Source organism: Gymnodraco acuticeps, unplaced genomic scaffold (assembly GCF_902827175.1).
Source record: "Gymnodraco acuticeps unplaced genomic scaffold, fGymAcu1.1, whole genome shotgun sequence".
In the NCBI taxonomy this organism is placed as follows: Eukaryota; Metazoa; Chordata; class Actinopteri; order Perciformes; family Bathydraconidae; genus Gymnodraco; species Gymnodraco acuticeps.
Window position 1 is genome coordinate 1,183,811 of NW_022991123.1, and position 22,451 is coordinate 1,206,261.

The 22,451-nt window shown below is 40.3% G+C and overlaps 1 protein-coding gene across 1 annotated transcript; it reads right to left on the bottom strand.

Moving 5' to 3' along the window:
- Window positions 1-491: 491 nt before the first annotated feature.
- LOC117560247 (sal-like protein 1) lies at window positions 492-22,344 on the bottom strand. Its single transcript, XM_034237099.1, has 5 exons — window positions 21,789-22,344; window positions 8,224-8,354; window positions 8,045-8,135; window positions 5,527-7,913; window positions 492-4,050 (listed from the first exon to the last, which is right to left on the bottom strand). The coding sequence occupies exons 1-5, from the start codon at window positions 22,063-22,065 to the stop codon at window positions 1,762-1,764; spliced, it is 5,175 nt and encodes a 1,724-aa protein (XP_034092990.1). The 5' UTR covers window positions 22,066-22,344; the 3' UTR covers window positions 492-1,761.
- Window positions 22,345-22,451: the final 107 nt, after the last annotated feature.

Consider the following 22,451-nt stretch of genomic DNA (forward strand, 5'->3'; position numbering starts at 1 on the left):
GGTGACTATTACATGCAAATGTATCATTGTAAAACAAAACTACCCTCTGCTTTAGTTATTGGTCCTTTAACAACATCAAAAAGATCTTACTTTAACATTTTATTTCAGTCAGTGAGATTTTATGGTGATTTATTAATATATATATATATAAGTAAATCTGAGGATAATAGGAGGGTTAAGACTTTTAATTGTATGGCCAACTTTCAGCCATAAGCCTTCCTATGCTAATATTTATTGACAAACAGCACATTAGTTTGTTCCTTGCCAAAATTAAGAATTACAAGTTGGCCTACTCTTTTGTACCTATGGAAAAGTGAAAATTACCAAATGAATTGTGGATAAAGTATTTATTAATTTGACATGTTTTTTCGAACGATTTAAAAGGGAAACGTTCCCATTGTAGAATTATACCATTGTCATGCATCGGCCATATTGATTTTTTTAAAAAAAAAAGTCACATTCATTCAGACAAAAAAAGGGCAAAGGAGCAGTTTAGTATGACACCTATATTTATTATCTGCTTTCTCAATGACACAAAAAACAACACACCAAGGAAATATACATAGTAATCAAATGAATTAAAACTAAAGGTTTAGAATTCTCAAAGGAAGGCTGGCCATTGTTGTCAGGGAGTTGTTCAAGGGGTAGTATCCACTTTCAGAAAATGTAATGCAGGCAGAAAAATACATGTACAAAAGATGTAACATGAAATCTGTCCCTTGTAAAATAAAACAGTGTGCGACACAATGGCAATATAAGAAAATCAAAAAAGGAGAATTCCGCAAAAATACGACATTAAATCAGTATTTTTTCGTAAACAATGTTTGAAACACTTGAAAGAAAAAGTTTTGTTTAGACTCTAATGGACAGAGATAAACGCTTAAGTCGTGTTACAGTGCTCTGATGTTTGTGGGAAATGGACACATCCTCTTTTGGCGTGTTAAGACCATACAGAACATTTGAAAAAATAAATCGTTTCACCTCAAGAGAAATATGTGTGGTCATACCGAGCTGTATAAAAACAATGGCCGTACATTCATTGTCTTTTTCAGGGATGGCTTCATTGGTTTCTTGTCCAGTGTGAAAGCACAATTTTAAATTGTTGTCGTAGGTGTTACATTATTGCCCAAGCAGTACAATGTTAACCCATATCGATTTTTTTTTGTAACAGTCGTCAAAATCAAGGCAATAAAAGAAAGAAACAATATAAAGAATCAAAATCTAGCAGATAAAATACTTACAATTGCCTTTTTTGGTATTTACAAAATGTTCACAAAGAAAATGGAAAACCAGTCTTTATGTAATAGTTCCGTAATTTTATGTTTGCTAGCAATTAAAATAAGAAAAATGAATAAATAATTTTAAAAAAAATCAAGTGATATTACAACATCAAGCGATTTGAACATATCTGCTGTGAGAATACTTAAAATTAAGGTTTTTAAAAATGTCCAGTTGCTTTTGCAGCAATGCTTCTCTGGCTATTCTCAGCCACAATCCTTTGCATAGCGGATTCATGAATAAAGTATGTTATTTCGAATGCAGCCCCAATGTTTTAATGTGAGCTTGCAAGTAAGGATGATATCACTTGTACTTTCACAAAATTGAAAGGAAATTATTTGTTGAAATATTTTTAACTAAACTCAAATGAACTCTTGGTAAGAATGTAAAAGAGCTTATCTCCTTAAATGAAGTGATATTGAAGCCTTCTTAAAGCCAATAACATCCTCAGAAGAAAAGGGTGGCATATTGGATGTCCATCTCTCATGGGATTTTATGAACATTTTTGACATGCTTTTTCAGGTGGCCTGACTGCTTGAAACACTTATCACAGTGAGGACAGGCATGTGGTTTCTCCCCTGTGTGAATATACTTATGCCTTTTCAGGTTATTGGAGTCTAGAAATCCTTTCCCACAGTATGAACACCAGTGTCTCTTCTCCCCATTATGCCACCTTAAATGCATATTAAGTTCTACCCTCCTTGCAAATTTCTTTTCACAGAGGTTGCAATGAAATGGTTTCTCTCCAGTGTGCATCCGTAGGTGGGCTTCCACATCTCGTTTTGTGAAGAACCCTTTGTTGCAGATCTGGCAAACAAAAGGCTTGATCCTCCTGTGCACCATCTTGAGGTGTTTGGTGAGGCCGAAACTATAGACAAATCCCTTCCCGCACTGTGGGCAGACATGGATCCTACCATTGCGGTGAACCCGTGCATGGCGTTTGAGACATTTCGAGTCTGGGAAGCCCTTCCCACAGAGCGTGCACGAGAAGGGTCGGTGCCCAGTGTGGAGACGAACATGGCTTTCTAGGGCTGCAACGCTGCTGAGGACACGGCCGCACTGCCCACACTGGTTCTTGAGCAGACGCCTACCAATGACTGATAAAGGCTGTAATGGTGACATAACAGTAGGTCCTCTGACAGGTATAGGGAAGAGAGAAACACTTGGAGGGAAAACTAGCGGTTGATTCTGGGATTTGGGTGATTTTGTCTCTTTCTTCTCCACAGCAGGAGGTGTTTTTTCGTCTGATAATCTGGGAGGAGTCCAGGTGGCTTTAGCTGTAATTCTTTTCCCAGTGTCACTGTTCTCTGCTGACTGGCTTGTTTTAGCTCCATTCTGCAACTTGGATTGACTGGAACTTCTAATTTTTGCCATTGTTTTGGCTTTTGCTGCTTTAGCCAACTTGTTGGCATTCACCACTCTTAATTTTTTTTTAGGACCAGTAACATCTGGACTTAATCTTTTTTTTTTTGCAGGAGTAGATTCCCTTGTCTTTCTAGGACTGACACAACCTTTAGCCAATTTAGGCCACCTAATACTTGGGGAACCAGGGTTCAACTTAACCTCTTTAGTACTAGCCTCGTCTGTTATAGTTATTTTATACCCAGGACTGAAGGAATTGGTTTCCCCTTGAATCTGTGCACTGGTAGTAACATCTTTAGGTAAGGTACATTTTCTACGGCAGAAAGAAGGCGACTCCTTCAAGATAATTTGAGGGCTAGTGCCAGTTTTATTTAAAGTAGTCCTCTTTGGGTCCACAGAAGTGGTTTCAGAACTTTTATTGCTAGCGCCATCTCTAGTTGAACTAATCCTCCCAGGACGCACAGAAATGCTGTCAGTCTTTTTTGAGCCAACACTTTCATTAGGTGAGCTACCCTTTATAGGACTTGCAGAAGTGGATCTTGTCTTTTTAGGGGTAGCACTTTCTTTAATTGAGATAGATTTTCTAGGACTCAGGGAAGTGGATTTATCCGTTTTAGAGCTAGCACTTTGTTTACTTAAGCTAGACTTCCTAGGGCTGACAGAAGTTGATTTTCTGATTTTAGGGCTAGCACTTTCTTTCATTGAGATAGATTTTTTAGGACCCATGGAAGTGGATTTATCCGTTTTAGAGCTAGCACTTTGTTTACTTAAGCTAGACTTCCTAGGGCTGACAGAAGTTGATTTTCTGTTTTTAGGGCTAGCACTTTCTTTAATTGATATAGATTTTCTAGGACCCATGGAAGTTGATTTATCCGTTTTAGAGCTAGCACTTTGTTTAGTAAAGCTAGACATCCTAGGACTCAGAGAAGTGGATTTTTTAGTTGTGGAGCCAACATCTACCCCTGTAGACCGGCGAGTCAAAGGAGTGGACTCTCTAGTAGCCTTAAACCTCTTAGAACTGACCAGTGGATCACTAAAAGTCCTCTTGGATCCAACACTAGCTCCAGATTGTCCAGATCTCCTGGGAATACAAGGAACAGGGTAAACAGATTTCCTGGCTGGAGATGTAACATCTTTAACCAATCCTGAGTCTTTTGGCATCAGGAAAATTGATTTTTTTGTTGTGTTTTTATTGGCTGGACTGTCATTTTTTGATCTAAGATTTATAGGCCTTATAGCGCTGGTTTCTGTTTCTTTGCATGGATTAATTTTAGATCTTTGAGTTTGCAAGCGAGTTTTGAGATGACTTTGGAGCTTGTCCAAAATAGATTTTTTGTGGAACCTTTTCTTGTCACCAATTATGGTGTCTTCAGAGGAAGCTGTGGCATCCAGGGAGTCCTCAGAGGAAGCCTATAATAAAAAGGAAAGATAAAGAAAGAAATTTAGCAAAAAGTTGCAAGAGTAGCCAAGAAATATATTAAGGTGCTCCTTAAACATCCAAGGCCATTGTGAGGAACATTTCAGGCCAGTGAATAAACACCAATGTTACCATTCACACCCAACATTTCACAAGTAATACAAGGGGCGTAGTTAGGACCTTGAAACATTGGGGGCTTAGCCCAGCCCAGATTTTCTTTTTCATGGGTGCTTGGAACATATTTGTCATTCACATTAGGGGTCGACCGATTATCGAGGCCGATATTCCGCATTTTATAGATTATCGGTATCGGCTTTTTTAAAATCAAATTGCCGATACGACTTTGGCTCTGATGCGGCCGTTTCTCTGGCTGCAGTCACCACTGTTCACGAGCAATGTCCCGCCCACAGCGCTATCTGATAGGCTATTACTGAAGTGTCAATCAACACTGAAGATTTTCCGGGCTGCAGCCAGCCAGAGAGGCGGGACCTTCTTAGATTACAGGCAGGTGCGAAGAACGCAGACACAGACAGAGGCAAGCAGCAGCAGTGAGCGGTGTTTCGAAGATAAATCAGTTGAAAGCCGAAATTCAATAAACATCCCAATCCCCTATGCCGAAGTTGCAAAAACACCACGATCTAATGATCCAATTCTATCAGTTTCCCAGTTACAAAGGGACAGGGGGGGCGGGTAGCGTCTCACAGCGGAGAAACTGTGACGTGCTGCTAGTGGAGCCTCGCAGCAACTCTGCTTTCTGCACCACAATCTGGTGCTGCTGAATTGGGACTACTAAATGAGTGAGACTCAAATATCAGAAGTTCAGAACAGGTTTTAGTAGTTTTTATTTTATTTTTACTTCCTTTACTTTACTCAGGGTCACAGAGAGGAAACCAGTTTTAAGATGTTGAAAAGTTCATTAAATGTAAAAAGGCATTTCATAGAAGTTCTATTATTCTACATTTTGACACCAAGATTTTCTGATTTTACTGCAACTGTATATCGGTTCCAAATATCGGTTATTGGTCTCCTTGATTACTAATAATCGGTATCGGTCTTGAAAAAGCCATATCGGTCGATCTCTAATTGACATATACAAATACGGCGCAAAAAATGATCAAGGTTGTATCCATATATCGTTAAATTACTTGTTAATATAACAATGATTGAGGTCATATGATCAGATTGTACAGTAAGTCGATAAGGTAAAAATTATTGATGTGATTATAATATATTGCACAATGAGTAGATAACAGGAAAATGAATGAGATCATGACCATATGTCTGAAGACAGGTCAATAATTAAATTATTATGACAGACTGATGCCCAAACAATCAACACCATTACAGTCTGGTTAATTATTATTTCCCATGGAAGGCGTTCTTCCGAACATGTAGAATTAGTAATAGTACTTTATCCTTGAGACAATGGATTTGATAAACCGACAAACGAGTGATAACTCTTAACATACCTTTGTTGGGTCTTTCGTAACAGGTGTCACTGCCAGCTGTGCAAGGAACTGGGCTTTAGTCATCCATGAATGAGGAGTTGACATGTCCTCGGTGGCGATTGGAGTTAGATGCATGATGTCAGCCGATGATTTATTTTCTGTAGGTGTTGTGTTGGGGGCCAATGTTGAGTTCTCAAAGTCTGGTGTTGACACCTCGGAAGGTGTTCTGCCTTCAGAGGATAATGATGCCTTCTCTTGAATACCTTTGGGCTTTTCTGCCATCTGAGAGATATTCACAGGCAGAAGAACAGGAGTTTCTTTTAATCCAGGACATAACTCAGTGGATGACACAAGCGTCTTTGATGGCTTCGTTGACATAACCACAGATGATGGTTTCTCTTTTGTGATACCTTCCTTCAAGTTTTCAGAAGATCCATCTGTAGGCAGTCTAGAGACTTTCACTGCTTCTTTGGCTGATATTGGAAATGAGAGCCTGGTTAATCTGACCACGGCAGAGAGTTTCTGTGCAACAGTTTGCATTATCACTGGAGGCACAGAGGTAGGCACTGGCTCCTCTGATGCGTTTAAACTGGGAATGTTTTCTGTAGGTGCTTTTATTAGCTCAGAAACGGAGTCTATTTGTTGGGGATATTCTAAAATAGGTTCCGATGTTTCACTCTTGTTTTGAAACAACACGTTGGTGTCTTCCTCTGAAGCAATTTGTGGATTCACAATAATCCTTAACTCATGTGAAGGTGAAATCAAATTGGGCGATGACAGTGTAACAAGAGCATCTGATTTGGCTGTATCTTGCTTGGTTTTCGGAATGATGGTCTGTGAATGAAGCAGCCTTGACACTTCTCTTGGAATTATTATTGTGACTTGAGGTTGTTGTGTTGGCCCTGACAATGAGTCTTTTGCGGTTGTGGTTGACTGTGAAGGGTCAGCAGAAACCAATTTCACGGACGCAGGGTCTACTGTTGTCTGAGGAAGAGAGGCTTTAAAAGGGGTTCCGAGAAGCAAGCCGGCAGTTAAGGAGTCTGGAAGTATACTCTTCTTCTGTGCAGCAACAACTGTTGACACAACAGTAGGAGGCTGGGAGGGAGATGGTGCTCCTATTTTAGGAGGTTTTAAGAAGGATAATGATCTTGGTATGGCAATTATTTTACGAGAGACTGACTTGATCCTTTTGCTGGTTGCTACTGATGTTACCGGAGAAGCAGAAGATTGCTGTTGAAGTGCCCGCATAATGCTTTGAACCTCAACATGTGTTAAGGGAATTGAAGATATAGTAGGTTTAGATGGAATTACTTTATGTTGTTGTTTTGGTAGGACAAAGTTGATGTTGGACTGAAGCTCATTGGTCGGAGTTATATCAGAATTCACAGGAGAGTCATTGTGTTTCTCTATTGTCGATTGGTCCTTTGTGGAGAGCTCGGTAACAGCCAGCTTGCATGCAGCTTTACATGTTTCAACAGAAAGCGGTGGTGTCTGTTGCTCTGCTGCGACCTCGTCCACAGTTTGTAGGATGCCCACAAGAGAAGCACTCTGGGTCTTAGCGGGTGCTGCCACATCCACTGTTGACTGATTCATAGCTTCAACTAATAGCATTGCATCCTGAAGAGTTACAGAGCTACAACGTTCTCTGGGCTGATCTTCAGGAGGGTTTAATGTTTCAATTGAAGATAAAGATTCAGTGGATGGAGTTTGAATCAATATTTTTTCATTTTCCATGGAGAGTTGTTGAGGTTTAGAGGTTTTACCCTTTCTAGAGGAACATCTTGTACCTACAGATGGTACTGAAAAAGTCGGAGAACCATTTTCTTTCATAGGCTGTTGCTGATTTTTGGCTTGCTTTGGCGGCCGTCCTCTTCTACGTGGCACTGGCAACTCAGGCTGGGAACTACCCTCAGCGTCGCCACTTTTTGATTCTTCAAATGCTTTTCCTTTATTGAGTTGTTTACGTGGTGCACGTATTTGTTTCCCTGTAGTTTTAGGAGTAACATCAGCCTGTTCATTTACTGTTATTTTGCTCTCCTTTGGACATTGTACGTTGACCACTAATGGTTGCTCTTCTTGAAGAGGTTCAACCTCTGATTCATTATGAGCAACCACCGATTGGGGCTTTCCAGTTTTTACGAGTTCTCCCTGCGTTGCTGATATGTTTTGACTTACTTCAGAATCTTCTTCTATGTTGTTGTTTATGGAAGCAAGTGAGAAGACTATTGAAGTCACCAATTCAGGCAATTGGTTCTGAGCTCCTTGTAGACCACCATTACTTCCCAAACAGGGTTGTTCTAGGGCTACTGGGGTCTCTTCTTGGGGCGTGGGCATTTCTCCAGTTGAACTTTCCTGGTTAACGAGACGCCCTCCAATTTCAGTTGCACAAGCAGAGGCCTGGGGTGAATCTATCAGTGAAAGAGACATTTTAGAGGAAACATTAGAAGAATAAAGGGAGAATGGTAAGGAGCAAACCTTGACACATTCTGGCAATCTTTCAAACTAGTTAAGAAAATAACAGTTAGTTTTAACTCATTACCTGGTTGATCACCTGAAACTTGCCCGCAGACAACCATTTGCTCCACTTCCTCTTGCTTAACGACGGAATGCGACTTAGAATCATAGGAATCCTGCGGCAGAGGAATTACTTTTTTAATTTCAACAAGACAACATAGATGAAAAAAAAACATTTTTGATTTTTTTTTAATACAAACACACCTCCTGTTTGACAACTATAAAGGCCATTTGAGTAGTTCCCTCATAGTTGTGGTCGTGCAGAGTGTTCTCAATCTCCTGATGATTCACAGGTGGACATTGCTCCACCAGCATAATTCGGGAAGGAACAATATCTGTACAAATAAACACACAGAAAATAGGACAATTCATTATTTCTGTGGCTTACATCCTGAAACTTTCAAAAATTATATCAAAATGTGTAACACTGGAAAACCCCTAAATACTGATCCAACCTACCAAATTGTTTATGCTCAATTTCCCCTCCATCTGTGTTATGTACATGGTTCTACATATTCTTAGATAGTTTGAGTTTTATGCTTGTAAGTAATAGTGTCACGTCAACAAATACTTTCGTACTATGTTGATGCCGAAATTCTGAAAAGGTGATGTGCCGGTTTCCGAAATGCTACTCCTTCTCCATAATGCCTGTACTCAGGGCTCTGTATTTATTATTTGTGTTTTCCTTCATACCTACCATAATGTGGCACTTTTTGCATTACAAGTCTTTATTTCTGACACATGCAACATAAAGAAAAACAAATGTTAAAGTGCACCTATCATGCTATTTTCAAAGGCATATATTATGGGTCTCGGATATATAAAAACATGTCTATGATGTGTTTTGCTCAAAATACAAACAGATCATGCATTTTAGAAATCCCTCATATCCCTCTATTCCAGCCCTGTTAGAGAAAAAAAAAGAGGAGGAGGCAGAGCTAATGTATGATCAGAATTCTATCTGAGATTAAGTTAAAGTGCACCTATCATGCTATTTTTAGGCAATAGCATAGGTCTCAGATGTATAAAAAACATGCCTATGAAGTGTTTTGCTAAAAATATTTGAACAGATCACCCATTCTAGCCATGCCTCATATCCCTCTATTTCAAAAGTGCTGATTTTGGGTATAAAGCGATAAAAAATAAAAAAGGAGGGTGCTGAGCTCTTGCGGGAACCGGCAGCCACTGTCTAAACTAAATACTGCCGTGATGAAACGTGAAAGCCATATCATGGATTATCAAGGATTATTTATGAAACAGTATGGAGCTCAAAGGCTTTCTCTCTTGCCGGTTATACCACAAGGTGTGTTCCTTTTTATATCCAGCTTCTTCACACACATGCTCTCCAGTACAGGTTAGCTCTGAGTGTTAGCGATGCTAATGTAAACACCAGTGTTTCTCCTATATACAAATAGTGGCCGCGCAGCGCCGCTGCTGAAATATGTGCGCCGCTGCTGAAATATGTGCGCCGCTGCTGAAATATGTGCGCCGCTGCTGAAATATGTGCGCCGCTGCAAGGGGGCACCAGCCAGGTACCCAAAAAAATAAATAATAAGTGGCGACCCTTTTTCATTTTTGATTGTTTGTTATGTGGATTTGTAGTATTTGTGTTACTGTATGTTCAATAAAGGTGTATTTTTTGCAAAATCTTGAGACATTGCCACTGTATGTAATAGGCAGGGCCGATTTTTGGTATAGGCGGTCGCCTAGGGCGCCAGATCTGGGGGGCGCTGCGCTGGTAGCTCTGGGAGGGGATTTTTTTTTTTTTTTTTACCATTGCCGCTCATCCTAATTTTTGACCTTAATGTAACAACATTCATAATTAAGTAAATGTAACACCCTTTACACCCCGGTTACACTTTTAATTTGCCCTGTACGATGGGCGCTGTAAGTGATGAAAGTGGGGGATGTTGGCTTATCAGGCGCCCGCAGCTCACAGCCAAAGTGCGAGCGTGGGAGCGAGCGAGAGAGGGCACACCGGTACCGGCGCTGTTGTTATTAGAATCTGGTGCTAGCTGCGCTAACGGATATAAGAAGTAGATAGACTGAGAGGCTCAGTGAGGTAAAGGACTCTGAGTGTTTAGATAGTTAATTTTAGTCTAAGTCATCTCAGTGGGTCTCAAACGTTTTGACCACCAATTATGTAAACACATATTTCCAAGGCAGTCCTTTATAATTATTAGGATAAATAAAAACAGGTTTGAAATCATTCCAATGTATACTATAGGACAGTAAACCAAAAATATTGTTTTAAGTTGGAGATTTACAAAAATATGCATAAATAAATATTAACTAGGTAAAATAAGATATGAATGAACAAAAATAAAATAAGTGACATGTATTTGTTATTGGCTATGGTAGGTTATTGGTTATGTTCATATACTTATTTGATTATTAAAATGTAAACCGATCTTTTTCAAATGGGTGTTTTAGAGTTGTACCCCCTAGATCAGGTCTCTAGTAATTATGTGCTCAAAGTGCATCATATTGAAGCATCTGACTTTAAAATGTTCAAAAAAATCTTCGCGGGGGGGAAGACCCCCGGACCCCCCTAGAGGATGTGACGTCCACCCCCCAATTCAAACATGTTCATACAATACTAAATACATTTGAAGCCATTTTGACGTATATTACCTACGTCAATAAGTTTCTGTTTTTGTAGTGTATTTGTCGTTTGTAGAGATTTTTCATTTATTCTTTATATATAAAATCTCGCATGGGGCAGCAAATTGGCTAGAACCGGCCCTGGTACTAGGCCTCAAGAGCCTTTCTTGTGCTGGCAGACACATAGAAACAAATTGGCGGGGTGCACTTCGCACTTGCACACACCAATGTTCACATTATGCTGGGCCCACGTGCCTTAGCACCGCTGCTATGACTCCGTCCTGGGGGAAACACTGAACACCGACCATATTACGTCCAAAACAGTCGGGCATTGTTTCTGATGCCGTGGGTCCACATTTTCGATATTGCGTCATATCGGACGAAAATCTGGATCAGCTCCGTTGTACCCCCGTTTTTAAAAGATTTGGGTATGGAGGAAAAGAGAAAGGGTTTTATTTACACATATTTATGTATAAAAGACATTAAAAAGTGCATTTTGCATGATAGGTCCCCTTTAAGTTGTATTAAAAATAAAACATGTGATAACACTGTTGAATATCGCGATGAAAATATCACTTGTGATAAACAAATACTTAAAAATAAAGTGTGAATGTCTTTCTGCTAGGGATGTCCCGATCACCTTTTTTTGCTCCCGATCATTTGATTTTGACAATCTGCCAATACCGATTTTTCCCGATCCGATCTTCATGCAATGCATTAAGAGAAAAAAAAGCATTCAAGTTGTCCCTTAAGGTTATTTTTTTATTTAAATGACAGTACCCAACTATCCATTCTATCCAACATGGATATAGCTTCTTTTTTTCACAGCAGCATTGGATCAGTTCAGTTGTGCAGCATTGGATCAAAACAAAATAAAGCTTATCAGTGGTCCACCACAAAATAACCATGTAAACAAATTGAGTGCAGATAGTGCAGTAACAAAACAAAAATAACTCTACTGGAAAGAGGTAGCTTGACTAGCTTCACAAGTTCACATTCAGTCACAAATAATAAAATAAAAATGTGGCTTAGTGCAGAATTCTAGCCTTAAGACTAACTAGTCTAGTATTAATGCAATGAACAACAGCAGCTTAACATAACATGAATAAACAAAGTATTATATTTCCATCTTACTGGAGTAACACAATTCAATAGTAATCAGCAGCAAACCACTTATTTTTTGTTATTCTACAGTATTGTTGTTTTATAGTTATTTGTTAATGTAACCCAATTTGTGTTCTTTGAAATTGAAAAGGATATTGCATTGTGTTGGTTACTTTCGTTGCGGTTGTATATGTCTTAAGTGTAATTTGTCTTGGCTTCCTATTTGTGGACATGCTTTTATTTTGAAGGAGAGGTAGCGCTGTTGACAGGAAGTTGTTGTTGCTTTGGAAACAACGTGACGGAGATTAACGGAGAAAAATAATATCTACATATAAAGACGGAGAAAGTAAACGATAACGTTTATGGTTAAGTGTTAGCACCCCCCGAAGAGGCACAAGCTCTTACGTTGATATTGGAGATTTCAATAAATTCTATTTTTTTTTTTAAACGGGGGAAAAAATGAAAAAACAAACAATCGTATTAGATTGGTCGTGTTGAACGTAGCTCTGTTCTTTCCACCACGCGGAACCTCCTTCTTGCAAACATTGCATCTGGCTGTTACACTGCCTTCGCTTTCAATTTTATAATACTTCCAAACTCCTGACATTTGCTCTGTCCCGACTCCCAAGTCACCAGCTGAACGTAGCCTCTCGTTAGCTTACTGCTGCTACTATTAGACACTGCGCCCACTCTGTTGCCAGATTTGAGAGAAATAAGCAACCAGGTCTGAAAACAAGCCCAAAAGAAGCAACACATGATGTTGTGTAATTTTAAACCCAAACTAAGGCCTCAGGATGACTTTAAGACGTGAACATGGTCATTTTTGTTTTGTAACATTAAATAAAATATTTTTTTTAAGGATTCCCGATCCCCGATCTTTTTCTCCCGATTCCGATCTTTTAAAAATCACGTGATCGGCTCCGATCCCCGATCACGTGATCGGGACATCTCTACTTTCTGCAGATTCAGTGCCAACATAGCCCCCAGCTGTAGCCTATGCAGACATTAAGAAATTGCAGAGAGTAAATGCATGGAACATGAATTGCAGTCTTATACGCGATACATATACAGTGAATGTTGATATCGCGATAACGACAGATTTTCCATATATAGTATATAAGTCAAACACTACTATTGTCTTTTGTGGTGACCTTTTCATGTTCTATCAAGAAATAGTTGTTTTAAACTGGCATTCCAGGGCAGGTCTTCATTACTATTAGATTGGGCTCTAAAATAGAAGAGAAACCATACAATGCTATCTTGGCTAACTGCTTTGACGCAGCGTTTTAAAGGGGGACCTATCATGTAAAATGCACTTTTTGATGTCTTATATATATATATATATGGGCTGTCAAGTTAACGCAAAAAAAAATTAACGCCACTAATTATTTTAACGCGATTAACGCATGTGTATTTTTTTTTTCTCGGCCGCCCCGTAGTTTCAGAGCGCATCGACTTTAAAATACCATCTACAAGCTGATGCTGACAGCCCCGCTCCTGCCGCCCGCTTGTGGCAGACCACACTTCCACGCTCACCGGCAGGCACCAACTGGCTATTGGGAGGACCGGGAGGGCGTGTGTATGTGTGGCGTGAGCGAGCGAGAGAGAGACCTTACGTGCATTGTTGTTGTTAGCATCTGGTGCTAGCTAGCTGCGCTAACGGATATAAGGAGCTGTTTAAATGAAAACAGAGGAGCGACATTTCGCCGACAACTGCGCCAAGCACTTGACTTTATGCAGGCAGCCAGGCAGTGGGACATTGTACGAGAAGTCAGCACACTCGGCACGGATAGTGCACGTAACTTGATTGCAGCGTCCAGGCAGCTCCCGTTCGAGCATATGCCTTGAGTTGCACACAACACACACACTATTGTAATATTGAATGAGAGAGGTTCCAGGTTGAATTGAGGTGAATATTTGTAATGTTCAGAGGTTGTTGTGTTTAATATTCATGAGAATATTTGTCATTGTTCAAATGATAAACATTTGCATAAAGCATATTTGTCCACTCATATGTTGATAAGAGTATTAAAAACTTGAAAAATATTCCTCTAAGGTACATTTAGAACAGATAAAAAATGTGCGATTAATCATGGACAATCATGCGATTAAATATTTTAATCGACTGACAGCCCTAATATATATATATATATATATATATATATAATAAAAAGGGGCATTTGTGCTCCAAACTGTTTCAGAAATAATCCTTGATGTGGTAGAGAACAGGATGGCATTTTATCACAGCAGAATTTAACTTTATCTCCGGTAGAATTCTGATCAGGCATTAGCTCCACCTCCTTTTTTTTTTTTAGCTAAGGACCCAAAATCCACGTTTCTCTAACAGGGCTGCAAAAAAGGGGTATGAGCCGTATGATACAATGCTATCTTGGCTAACTGTTTTGACGCAGCGTTTTAAAGGGGACCTATCATGCAAAATGCACTTTTTGATTTCTTATATTATATATATATATATATATATATACATTAGTGCTGTCAAAATTATCGCGTTAACGACGGTAATTAATTTTTTGAATTAATTGCGTTAAAATATTTAACGCATGTGCAGAAAGGCCTGCCCCATACGTGCCACCAGTGGCAGCGCCAGGGTATAGCTGGGGTAGGCTACACCCATACCAAGTAATGGCTTAGCCCCACCATGAAAAATGATGTTAAAGTAAGCAAAATAAAGTCTGCCAACTCGCGGAGTAAATTGCACAGACAGCAGTTAGTAAGATTGATTTCAGTAGCCACGGTTTTGAAAACTTTTGTCACGTAGTGATCGTCTTCTCAATAGAACATCTTTGATAACGGCATGGTGTTGTTGCAGGAAGTCCCGACGGAGAATACTTTTGCTGTAGTACAGGGGTGTACATAACTGGTACGCAGGTTATGTGCGTAATCTGAAATGCGTACCGTCACTTGTGTCACAAAGCGCATTTGCGTACCGACGTACTTGTGAAGCTTTTCCAGAAGGCGGTTAGATCACCGGACGACAGAGTCGATCTCCGTGTGCACAGACAGGGCTGCTGTTAACGTCGGTCTGTACAACGGAATTGTGCCAAAACTACGCCAACCGGCTGCGGAGGGAGACTCCCCCCCCCCCTTCACTGGAGAACTGCGCTAAAACAGCTGATCACAACGTTCACACTCTGTGGTCACGAAGTACTCCACTAGCCGCCCCCCCCCCTCTGTCGACTTTCCTGAAGTATGTTATGGAAATCTGAGACCTAATCAATACTGTGGAGATAGAAATCAACACGTAATGAATTAAGACCCCACGGTTTGATTGATAGGTGTGTGGGTTGTCTTTCATTTTGACACGCAGAAAAATGTTATAATAAACATAGATACTGTATGTTAAATGGATATATCCGCCTTCTTTCATTTATCTTTCCATTCCCACAACAATATACATAAATAAATGGCATATTTTGGACATAGTTCGAATGGTGATTAATCATGATTAATTAATTTTTAAGCTGTGATTAATCTGATTAAAAATTGTAATCGTTTGACAGCCCTAATATATATATAATAAAAAAGGGCATTTGAGCTCCATACTGTTTCATAAATAATCCTTGATGTGGTATAGAACAGGATGGCATTTTATCACAGCAGAATTTAACTTTATCTCCGGTAGAATTCTGATCAGGCATTAGCTCCGCCTCCTTTTTTTAAAATTTTTTTAGCTAAGGACCCAAAATCCACGTTTCTCTAACAGGGCTGCAAAAGAGGGGTATGAGCCGTATGAGGCATGGCTACAATGGGTGATCTGTTTGCAGTGCATGACATTAAGTTTGCATTAAGGGGCCATCTAAGCTAATTTACAGATGGCCCTGAGCCCAATAGAGATTGCCCTGAAAAATGCGCGCGGACGAAATGACGCACGCAGGGTTTGGGGGGGCCTCCGTCCCCCTAAAAAAATTAGATTTGTGCAGGTCTTAGATGCTATTTGGTGCATTCTCTAGACTGAATTATAAGATGAACCACCACAATATTATATTGTACAATTTCAATTTTATTCTTCATTTCACTTGTTTGTTTGCGTTTGCTCGCTTGCATGCCCTGCATAGCTATAAGAAACACTTAAGTTGTTGGTCAAGACACTTTCCATCTGATGAAGGCAAATGCCTTCCCAGATGTAAAAAAGTAGAAAACATTACATTCAGTTATTAATGCCAAAACAAACATTATTTACACTAGTATGGCCCCTGTTAAAAATTTTTGTAATGTTATCTACTGTAAGTTGGTCGAACGAATGCCTCCTCATCCGGAAGCTGACCGAGCAGACCCGAGCAGCAGTCGAGAGGAGCCGAGCGCATCCGCGAAGCACACAAAATGGCGACGTCAGAGTTCCCGTTAGCCGGCAAATCTAAATCTCTTCGGTCAAAATAATTTCCCTTTAGCGCAATACCGCTTCAGTTGCGCCACTTATGTGACAGACAAGAATAGTCAATTATAATGTCTAACACTTAATGTGGAGAAAGAGATGTCCTGTATGGGTTGATTGTTCGTTGATCTGTTGGTAATGCCTCTGGGTTCCGGTGGGCATGTAAACAAATACATAATGCTGCGCTATACTTTGTGGCCTCACCCAGTTGCATAGCGACACTTATTGTGTAGGTGTCTTTTAATAAGCAGGTAGTCATATCATTAGCTAGAACTAGCTGGATCTGATCGATATGGACATAAACGCGAGTGAAGTCTAATCTGACGGGAGAGAGAGATCAGCTGCTGCTGACGAGTCGACGCGCAGCTCTGCATGATCACATGCAGCGGTTAGCGGACAAAACACACTTCAGGTTAGAATATCACACGTAGCTATTATTTTATTTAATGTTACAAAACAAAAATGACCATGTTCACGTCTTAAAGTCATCCTGAGGACTTAGTTTTGGTTTAAAATTACACAACATCATGTATGTGTTGCTTCTTTTGGGCTTGTTTTCAGACCTGGTTGCTTATTTCTCTCAAATCTGGCAACAGAGTGGGCAGGGCGCAGTGTCTAATAGTAGCAGTAAGCTAACGAGAGGCTACGTTCAGCTGGTGACTCGGGAGTCGGGACAGAGAAAATGTCAGGAGTTTGGAAGTATTATAAAATTGAAAGCGAAGGCAGTGTAACAGCCAGATGGAATGTTTGCAAGGCGGAGGTTCCGCGTGGTGGAAAGAACAGAGCTACGTTCAACACGACCAATCTAACACGCCACCTGAGAAACAAACACCAACAACAACACGACGAGTACACAGCGGCCACTCAGGTAACGGCACTGAAACAACCAACACTTTCAGAAACTGCCCCAGAACAGTGAAAAGGCCAAACAAATAACAGCCAAGATAGCTGAATTCATCGCGTTGGATGACCAGCTGTTATCCGTTACCTTTTTGTTCTCTTAATGAATTGCATAAAGATCGGATCGGGAAAAATCGGTATCGGCAGATTGTCAAAATCAAATGATCGGAATCGGATCGGGAGCAAAAAAAGGTGATCGGGACATCCCTACACGTAGCTATTTTAGTTACATCTCAAACTACCTAAACTAGTTATAGATATGTTTAGTTTTACTGTCGGGTCACTCATCATTACTGGATCCGCGAGCTGCATGATACTGGCATAATAGATTGCCCGATCGGGCAACCAGCAGGTGAGGTTTCATTGCCCGAGCTAAATACTAGATGGCCCAGGGCCATCGGGCAGTCCTTAATGTCGAGCCCTGGTTTGGTATTTAAGCAAAAAATGTCACAGACATGTTTTGAATAGGTATGGCCCTAAAATATATTTTTCTAATATCGCATAGTAGGTCCACTTTAAATCAAATTGTGTCATTATGATTTTATACAGCACTGTTGATTTACTTTAAATATTAAATCCAATACAAATTAATATTGAGTTATTACTTTAATCAGTGGCGGTTCTAGAACATTTTACATGGGGTGGCAAAGGGGGGGCAAGAGGTCATGCCAGGGTGGCATGGGAGGGCGGACAGTGAGTGGTATTTGATACTGTCTAACCTATTTATTGTTAAATCATGCCCTAACACAAGTGTAATGCACAAGAGAAACAAGGTGTTCAGACAAACAAACTAAAATATAGTATAAAACAGCAGAAAATACTCATGATACCCTAGAATTCTGTTTACTGTAAGTACAGTAAAAGCACTTAGTTATAATTAAGTACACAAATGACATCACCCATCTCTTCAGAGAGCTAAAGGTGACCTGTGCAGCAACACATTTCAATAAATATGTGTCAATACTAAGAGCCGCTAGATTGTGCTGCTGTAATGGAATATGTAAGGAGAATACAAACATACCATGTGGTCCAGCTGGAGTTTCATCTGCCTCCTGATCCCTGCCGCTGGCCCTCTTTCTGATACTTCATCTTTATTCCTCACATACATTTCTTCTTCTTCACTAATGTCTTCATCTCCTCCTGGCTTCCTCCTGGTCTCTTCAGTGTACTCTCTTTTCCTTTTCCTCTTTCTGTTCGTCCTGATCACTTCTCAGATATGTATTTTTGTTGTTGTTGAATCACTCCAGCTACTCTGGCCTGCAAGAGTCTACTTGTGAAAAGCACTGGTACAAATGCTTGTATAACTTTACACGTTAGGGCCATGTAGCTAATAAGAAGCATAGCCTATAATAAATAGTATTTATCAAGCGCACACAGGCAGCTGCGTTTAGATCCAGTTTGGTGGTAAAGAATGTATCCTGGTTTAATTTATCAGGCCTCACTGATGTGATGTGTAATATACGTGGATTTAATAGTACCACATAGTTTAGCAAATAAAGTGATCGATCTCCCAGCTATCGCTGTCTGCGTAGTATTTTGTAACGTAACAATACTGACCACATAACAATTGGCATGGTCAACATTTTTAGACAAATGGCTACATAGTATGATCATATCCTACGAACAGTTTTTTTAGGGACAATTAGCATTCTTTATAATGTGTCATGTAGAGATTTTAATATTTTTCCATTACAACTAGGGATGCTCCGATCGCCAATTTTGGGGCTGATCGCCTGAATCAGTATCGACCGATACTGATCGCCGATCCGATAGAGTGGGGGGCTATGGGGATCTTCCATTTAAAGCAGGGGTGGGGAACCTCCGGCCCCCGGGCCGTATACGGCCCGCGAGAGCATTTGGTATGGCCCTCGAGGTAATTTATAAACACACGCAAAAAAGAAAAAAATTAAAGAAATCTAGACCGCAAAATAGTTAAACAAGCGAGTGCCTGTTTTTCCTGGCAACGGTCATGGTCCTTGAACACAACACGAGCCTAACGTGTCATCACGTGGTATATGTCTCGTCTGACGGGGGTGCAATTCTGACGGAGAGCACCAGAACGCCGCTCCGGGACTTCAAAAAATGGCAGTACCCATAAGTCTGTACCGGTCCGTACACATGCTGCAGTTTTTGCGTGGCTGTGTCTTTAGTTGAAAGCCCAGTGGCGATCTGTTCATCTGTCATCCTGATCATAAAGTCAATAACTTTGTTGTTATTAGCATCTGGCTAGCTAACGAATATAAGAAGCTTTTTCCACAACCAGTGAACCACAACCCCCCCCCCCCACACTTAAATCATGTCCACATGGATAGGAAACTAAATACATTTGCACTAGGGCTGTCCCGAATACCATTTTTCGGGTTAAAAAAAAATAAAAAATCTCTCCGCACCGGATATTCCAATATTCGCTGCTGATTACTACCGAATATCCGGTGCGGAGAGATTTTTTTTTTTTTTTTTTTAAATGTCATAACACGCTCCGAGACACAGCAGAAGCGCAGAAAGAGCATAGGTCTACTATTACGATGTATATGTATTTATTGTCTCAGTACTCGCATACATTAAAACTAAATGTGTCCTCTGCATTTAACCCAGCTGCAGCGCAGCGCCCGGGAACCAAATCTGGTTCCAAATTCCGTCTATAACGTTTTACAACCTGAAGATACAAAACACATATTTCATATTATAACAACAATACTTTTAATAACATAGGCCTAACAGGGTAACACTTGTTACCGATACAGTAAACAGTATTTAAATAAATGAAGAACGAAAAATAAATAAACAAACTGTATGCCAATAATTGCCTTAGCCCCAGATGTTCCCACATTGCTCTTATTATTTTCACTATTCGGATCAAATTGAAAAACTAATACAAAAAACAATTTGGTTTCTTGCTTGCAACTATTTTCCAAGTAAAGTAAGTGCACGATTTTATCATGTGTAACGTTACTGTTTAAACGGCGGATAAAGCAGCTTCATCACGGCAACTTGACAACAGCTAAGCTAGGCTAGTATTTACAGCATCCGGTGACTTTTCAGAGTTGTTGTGCCACCGGCCAGTTTCTTGTCGCATATTTGGCACACAGCACACTGCCTTCTTCTTACCGTCGTCCAATTTAAAATGGTCCCACACAGCTGAAGTCTTCGGCATTTTGTGTTCAGGTGTGTGAAACGAGGTGAAGCGAGCCGTTTGCGTTTGTGAATGAACGCGATGTCAGGAGCACAGGCTGAGATTGTATATATTTCCGCATTTTAACAGTGCAATTCAAAAGTATAAATATAGTATAAGAATATGGCAATTCGCCTTTATTGATAGCATACATTTAGGAAAAATTTTTAAATAAATTGAAACAAAAAACAAAAACGAATATCCGAATAATTAAATTGAAACCCGAATAGTTGGCCAACGAACGAATATTCGAATATAGCCCTAATTTGCACACATCTTGTGTCCATATCTTTCTGTTTGGTGATCATGCCACAACCGTGCACGTACATGCATGCGCGAGTCATGGCAATATATCTGGATTAAGAGGTTGCTTTTTATTTGCACAGCATGAAAGAAAGGCCAAATGAAATGGGCTGTGATTTTTAAGCAGAGGTCAATAATTTGTGCGGCCCTCGGAGGATGTTGAAAAAATTGAAATGGCCCTTGAGAGGAAAAAGGTTCCCCACCCCTGATTTAAAGTGATGTTTAAAACTCAGTTAATGGGGCTCATTCACTGGAGCTTCCACAAACAACAACCAACATAATTATTACATTCAAATTAAGTACATTATTCAAGTGTGCATTAACTTTGGATAATAACACGGAAGAAATGAGCGGAAGCGCTCTCTTTTCCTCTCTCCTGAGAGGAAAAGAGTCCATTACATGTCAATTGTTAGAGGCTTTTATCCAAAGCGACTTACATACATACTCAATACTGTGGGCAATCCCCACAGGAGCAATTTGGGGCGAAGTGTATTGCCCAGGGACACAACGACATGCTGACTGCAGTGGGGTTTGAACCTGTGACCCCCTGTTCCGAACACCAACGCACAACCCACTGCACCACACGCCTCCCTGTCCGTCTCATGCAGCTCACTGATAAAGTAATGAGTGACCCGACAGTGAAGAATAAATATATGTATAACTAGTTTAGCTTGTTCCAGAGGTAGATAACATAGCTAAGTGTGTTAGGTCTAACTCTTAGTGTGTGTTTTGCTCCACTCACCGGTCCGTCACAGCGGGTGGAGCTGCAGGATTTCTGTCTTTTTCGGACACCTTCAAATATTGCCAGACTGGTGAAACCATTTTGGCGAGCTTGTGTCATGTATTTTACGTCATGTGATATCGCATAAAGTGAATATCGGCCGGTAGCGATCGGCGGCCGATCGGAGCATCCCTAATTACAACCTTATTAAACTCTACGTTATGTGAATTGTGATTAAATAAAGAAGTCAAAATGGTAGGCCTACTGATTATACAATGTATAATGTTAGCATCTTAGTGCTGTATAATGTTAATGTTACATAATGTTACAGGCCAATATTGCTGTTGGTACATCCGGTTACAAAGCCGTTAGCGGAAATAGCATTGTATGGTTTCCCTCATATTTTAAACCCCATTCCTTAGAAATAACTACGTTAGGCTAAGATACTTTATACGTCAATAGCCATGGGCTGTTTAAGTATTCAACAGAACCACCTACTTGTGGCACTAACAGAAAAGTATGTTAGTTAGGAAAGCCATGCTTGTTGTGGATAGTAATGCATCACAACTCACCGCATTGAATAGCTTGATCACGTTTCTCAGAGCCGTCGCTGGGCCCTGGAGGAGGCTCACTTTCTCCGGAAACGATAAAAACAGTTCGTTGATTTCTTTCAATCTCAAACTGCCAGCATCTTGTTTTGAGTTCCTCGTTCTCCGCTTTCATCTTGGATATTTCGACCTTCAGCTCGTCGACCATAGTTTCGAAAAGTTTCGTAGTCTCTGCGATTGCACCCTTTAGCATACCCTCCATGACGGAGGAGTATTTCGTCTGAAAATCGTCGGCAGACATTATTGTATCTTGGAATAGTGTACCGTTCCTGCGAAATTCGATATAAGTCCACTTCTATCAGTACATGTCCTATACCGTTAGTAAAAACACGACATTAGTTACTGCCCCATCATGGCTCATTCCCGTTGTGGTCGAACGGCGGTCTCTGCTTTGAGTGACGCAGGACGACGCATCCGGGGGGACTGAAGATTACATCCGGTGCTACGCTTTAATACCTACAATTGTGTTTTATATATATATACCGTAAGTAAGAAAATAATAATCGGGTGCATGTGTCAGTAATACATTATTGATGTTGCTCTGTTAGCCAAATCCAGACCAGGAAGTACCAGTCTAAAAAACTCCCTTATTCGTAAACTATTAAAATGGTCCCAACTCCCTATCCG

Coding starts and splice junctions, on each gene's coding strand:
- LOC117560247 (XM_034237099.1), bottom strand. CDS start 22,065: ATGTCTGCCGACGATTTTCAGACGAAATACTCCTCCGTCATGGAGGGT. Junction 8,136..8,223: donor TTATAGTTGTCAAACAGGAG/GTGTGTTTGTAT, acceptor CCTCTGCCGCAG/GATTCCTATGATTCTAAGTC. Junction 7,914..8,044: donor AGTTTCAGGTGATCAACCAG/GTAATGAGTTAA, acceptor TTTCACTGATAG/ATTCACCCCAGGCCTCTGCT.